We start from the raw sequence: 6,000 nt of genomic DNA on the forward strand, positions 1-6,000 counted from the left end.
TTACCAATGGAGGGTGCCATGAACTTGTAAGTAATTTTCAGCCAGGTGTCCGGATACTTTTGATCACATATTGTAGGTAACTTCTTTCCCCCATCCTGCACTTGGGCTGTCTGTAATGACTTCTTTATCAACTGAACTGTAAACCCTAATTTCCATTTCAGCTAATTTTGTAGCTACTTTCATTGCCAAGTAAGATAAATAACAAACAAAATAGTGAAGTCTCCAGAATGAGTTTTTCACTCTGCAGCGGAGTGTGCGCTGATATGAAACTTCCTGGCAGATTAAAACTGTGTGCCCGACCGAGACACGAACTCGGGACCTTTGCCTTTCGCGGGCAAGTGCTCTACCAACTGAGCTACCGAAGCACGACTCACGCCCGGTACTCACAGCTTTACTTCTGCCAGTACCTCGTCTCCTACCTTCCCAACTTTACAGAAGCTCTCCTGCGGTCGGGCACACAGTTTTAATCTGCCAGGAAGTTTCAAAATAGTGAAATGTAACAACAAAACTACGTACTTAATGGCACACCAAGTAGTAGCAGAGCAATAATTAAATTAGACAAATAGCTAAATTTATGAGATTGACAACAAACCCAGATTGGATGGATGGATCATGTGACAGCCATAATACTCCCTCCTAACAATATTCACTATTCTTGACAGCTGTTTTCCAACATTAATTTAGTCAGACACATAATGTGGTTAGATTTCATGTTTCTTATAGAGTGCAATTATTGTTTATTGAATTATTTGGTATGAAATGTCAGATGAAAATCTGCATCTAGACAGGAGAAGCAAAGATTTTCACACAGAGTATAGTATAAAGCTCATATTCGCCAACTGCTTCTTGGTCATAATTTTTTATTTGAAACAGGTGAAATGTTATGTTGCTGTTGTTAAAAAATTATGTGAAGGTATATCAATCAAATATTTTTGCTGGACAACACAGGAAACTATTTCCTCAAAAGTTTGGAACTTCTCATATTTAGATCTGTATTCCTTTGAATTTACAGTGGGGTTGATATTCTAAGAGCATGTGGAAGTTCATGATATAAAAAGGAATTGTGAGGGCCCATGTTAGATACGATAAGGAACAGTTAGGACACACAATTATAAATTTAGAAATCCCTATACAATAGTGTTAAGCAGTCATTAGTACATACAAAGATCAGATTGTTGCTCAAAATCTTAATCATATATATTTGGGTATGTAGTAGTTGGTAGCGTTTGCTTGTTGATTTCATACTGCAATTTAATATGTGTAGGTAGTGTCATACCTTCTTCTCAGCATGTACCAAAATTGTGTTTGTAAATATACAATTACCTAAAGTGTGTATATTTTCCTATTTGAAGGTTTAGACTTATAACAAGGTTCTTGTGAATGTCATTGCAAATTTTAATTCTTACATTCCAGGTTCCGCTGGATCCGTAAGCTATAAACACAAGATGAAAAGTCATTTCTCATCAATTTTGGACAGTAACTTGGACTTTTTTGTCTCAGGACTTTGTGCTACAGGTTCTTAGTCTACACAGCCATTTTGTTGTCTCTAGTTTGGAGATTAAGCACCAACAATGTAAGAAGTCAACAATGTGCTAGCAGTAATTATTCTTTGTGTTTAAAATGTCCTCTTATGGGCCTAACTTGGACAAGAAATTGTCAATAGAGAGAAGTGTATTTAAAGTTATTCTTGTTTAGAAACCTTAATCAACAAGTTGTTGAACTAGATACACTTGAATAGTGATGGTATTATTGAGAGCTATTTATGTGAAAATTAATGGAACTGAAGAGGAGTTGCTTGTCAACTTTTGTGTAAATACATGTGTTGTATCATCCTGATTTATTGTTCAGAAATGGCCTTTGTAATCAGACTGTAAGAGCTTTAGCATTGTAAGAATACAGTGTTGGTGTGAACAGTATTACTGTCTTAAGTGGATGTCCTCATTTCTGTGCTACATTTTTAAGTTTTCATGAATTTATTACGCGGCAGGGGGAGAGCCGTGCAGTGTATATGTGACTCATCATGTGTGCCATTATGAAATACAATATTAAGATAGTGTGACAAATATTCATTTCCCTAAGTGTTCCGACAAATTCTGTTACTTAATTGTACATAAAAGCAGCAAAATTATGAAATCACTGTAGAAGTTTCACCTTACTTTTTCTCCAAGTGCTGACATTAATATCCAACATGCAAGCTAATTGTGACATGGAAACTAATTATCTCCGTAATTGCTGCAAATATGAATATGATGCTCAGAGTTGGTACTAGCATACATTATTGATCCAACAGTAAAAATCCTGTCTTTACAGCTCTCATATTGCCCATCATACCTCCGTTTCTTGTTCTACACATCTACGTAAAATTCCACAACTGCCGACAAAAATAAAATATGTAACTAGACCAGAGGAGAAGACATGTCCATATTTATGGCACCTGAATTTCACATAAGGGCATCAGGAGCATGAGTAAGACAAGTGCAAGTGCTTTATTTTGTAACTGGAACAGTAAAATTTAGCGAGGGATATAGAATGTTGGCAGAGATTGTAAAATTAAGGAGTAGTGACAGACAGGCAGGTGGATAGGGAGGGAGACAGGGTAAACAACAAGAGTGTCCAAAATCACGAAGTGTAAGAACGGGTTTCTTTCAACAACTTGGTTGGATATGTGTCCAGGTCACCATCACAGACCAGGAAGATTTATTGCACATCTATGGGTGAACATTGTAGCTAAAAATGCCTCGGAATATCATCGCAGATTGCACTACCTCAGTGTCCTAGGTGACCCAGCAGTTGCAGCTGTGTGCAATCTTTGGGCCTATTAACATTTTCCTCGAATAAGCAATGTGACAGTGTATTTATTTAAAGTGGGTGGTACCGAGTGTTGTGGCCCAGTGGAAAGACTTCTGAACTTGGAATCAGAAGGTTTGAGGTTCATATCCTCATCTTACTACCGAGATTTAGGTTTTCCATGATTTCCCTAAATTGATTAAGCTAAATGCCAGGGTGGTTCCTTTGAAAGAGCCTGGGAGTTGTACATCCCCAGTGTGAACTGGAGCTCTGTCTCCAATGACTCCATTGATGGATGGTACACTAAGCCCTAACCTTCCTGCATTCCATTTTAAGGTCAGTGGTGGCTCTAAGATATCCTGCGCATCTGTGCCCAAACACGCATCGAATAATGCAAAGACATGGTTGGACTTTGTTTCGTCAGAAAGTAACATATGCTGGGACAGACTGGCTTTTTGGTCCTAAAAAATCACGATGCAAGGTTATCTTACCAGTATAATGGTGGTGGTGGTGGTGGTGGTGGTGGTAGGATGACTACTGTGTTACATGCACTCACATCAGTGTTCGTAGGAGTGGTTATCATAGTGAGTGTCGTTAGCGGAGGTGGTTGTGATAACATTTAGATAACATTTGATGCAACCGGATTCATATGACATAGTTGTTGTGGCCTGGCTTACATAACACAAGCGCTGCAAACAGTTACGTTTGATTCAAATGACATTGGAGAACAGCAAAGTGTCACGATTTTTAATGGTAACTTTTACACATTACAAAATAGCAAGGCAGGCAACAACCAGAGAATTAGTATCTGGTTTATCAAAAGAATATGTTGTGGCATATGGTCATGTTTCATAATCCATGCAACCCTCATGATGAGTGTTGCAAAAAATAATGTATTGAAAGAAGATCCAATAAATTTACTTGTACAGGCAAAGCATATTCCTCCATCAGATATCAGTTTTGCTGGCTCTTCAGTAGCAGAGAGAAAAAAATCTTAGGTCACTAAAAAGTAGCAACTCTTACTGGCTAAGAATTTTATATTTCAGATATGCTCAACCATCACTTAGAAATACTGCCTTTTGGAAGACAGTTTGAGAAGGAAGGTAATAGTGAAACTAGTTTATAGTTATTGATATCTTATCCTACAACTGTTCTTAAACTTCTGTCTGTCTGGAAAGACACCTAGTGAAAGTGATTCATTAAATATGTTGCTCAGTACAGTAGCTTCATTTGAACAACATGATTCCACTATTTTGTTTTAAATGTTATTAACCCTATGAGCTACTTATTTTCGTGGTTTCACCAGAATAAATTCGTGTTATCTCAGATTGATGGAATTCGTGTGGTATTTATTATTGCATAAACTGAAGAGCTTTTTTTCTTTTGAACTAAGTACAGAGTTTCTCTGTTACAATTAGAAAGATGTTGTTGAAAGGGCTTGTTATATACTGAGTATCATGAATCATTTAGTCTTGATTTTTAAATGCAAGCTTTTTGATTTTCTTAACTATTCTCAGTAATAGAAAATGCCTTCTACAGTATGAAAGCCGTAGTGCATCTGTGCTTATCCTGACCATTATATGTAGCTCTCCCTTTCTGCCACATGATACTTCAGTGCCTTTTGTTAACCGCTATTTCTGTGGTACACCACTAGTGTCATAGTTCAGTTTTCATTGACAAACAGCTTTTTTTTTTTAAATCAAAAAACGACTTGGATCTAAATTAGAAGTAAAGTTATATGATACATGTGGTCTTGCAAGGGAAATACCAGAAGTTGGCAATGCAATAGAACTCTGCTTTTATACTTTTCAAGGGACTTAAAAAGTGTAAAATGTGAAGAATAACTTCTTAAGTGGTAAAAATTACATTTAGGATCTCCTGCCCTTGCTTTCTCATAGTTTATGTATGATGCATGTACATAATAGGAATTAAAATATTTGCTGGGGACTTATTATCTAATAACTGACTGGGAAGTAGAAACAGTATTATGAAAAGAATAGATCTCTGCTCATTGTCCTAAAGATGACACAGTGAGTTGCCTACAGGTACAACGGAAAGAATGTTACATAAAAGCTTTTAGTCAAAGCCCCATCTGTCCTGTCACTTCCTTCCAATTCACATCCACCCACCCTCATTGTGTTCCACTCTCTGCCAATACACTCACTGGTCTTTCCCCTTCAGTGCTTCTCTTCCCGGCCCCCCCCCCCACCCCCCCACCCCACCACACACACACACACACACACACACACACACACACACAGCCTCCCAACACTTGGCATGTGTCATCTTTACAGTGAGAAGCAATCTGTCCTTTTCATGCTATATACACTCCTGGAAATTGAAATAAGAACACCGTGAATTCATTGTCCCAGGAAGGGGAAACTTTATTGACACATTCCTGGGGTCAGATACATCACATGATCACACGGACAGAACCACAGGCACATAGACACAGGCAACAGAGCATGCACAATGTCGGCACTAGTACAGTGTATATCCACCTTTCGCAGCAATGCAGGCTGCTATTCTCCCATGGAGACGATCGTAGAGATGCTGGATGTAGTCCTGTGGAACGGCTTGCCATGCCATTTCCACCTGGCGCCTCAGTTGGACCAGCGTTCGTGCTGGACGTGCAGACCGCGTGAGACGACGCTTCATCAAGTCCCAAACATGCTCAATGGGGGACAGATCCGGAGATCTTGCTGGCCAGGGTAGTTGACTTACACCTTCTAGAGCACGTTGGGTGGCACGGGATACATGCGGACGTGTATTGTCCTGTTGGAACAGCAAGTTCCCTTGCCGGTCTAGGAATGGTAGAACGATGGGTTCGATGACGGTTTGGATGTACCGCGCACTGTTCAGTGTCCCCTCGACGATCACCAGTGGTGTACGGCCAGTGTAGGAGATCGCTCCCCACACCATGATGCCGGGTGTTGGCCCTGTGTGCCTCGGTCGTATGCAGTCCTGATTGTGGCGCTCACCTGCACGGCGCCAAACACGCATACGACCATCATTGGCACCAAGGCAGAAGCGACTCTCATCGCTGAAGACGACACGTCTCCATTCGTCCCTCCATTCACGCCTGTCGCGACACCACTGGAGGCGGGCTGCACGATGTTGGGGCGTGAGCGGAAGACGGCCTAACGGTGTGCGGGACCGTAGCCCAGCTTCATGGAGACGGTTGCGAATGGTCCTCGCCGATACCCCAGGAGC

The 6,000-nt window shown here is 40.3% G+C and overlaps 1 protein-coding gene across 1 annotated transcript in view; it reads left to right on the plus strand.

The window, feature by feature from the left end:
* LOC124544793 (transmembrane protein 248-like) overlaps nt 1-2,054 on the plus strand; it is a 59,903-nt gene extending 57,849 nt beyond the window's left edge. Inside the window, exon 6 of the mRNA XM_047123475.1 lies at nt 1,414-2,054. Coding sequence (XP_046979431.1) covers nt 1,414-1,431 — 18 coding nt within the window. The 3' untranslated portion in view covers nt 1,432-2,054. The remainder of the gene's footprint in view (nt 1-1,413) is intronic.
* The last annotated feature ends 3,946 nt before the right edge of the window (nt 2,055-6,000 follow it).

The sequence above is a fragment of the Schistocerca americana genome, chromosome 8, assembly GCF_021461395.2.
Source record: "Schistocerca americana isolate TAMUIC-IGC-003095 chromosome 8, iqSchAmer2.1, whole genome shotgun sequence".
Classification (NCBI taxonomy): Eukaryota; Metazoa; Arthropoda; class Insecta; order Orthoptera; family Acrididae; genus Schistocerca; species Schistocerca americana.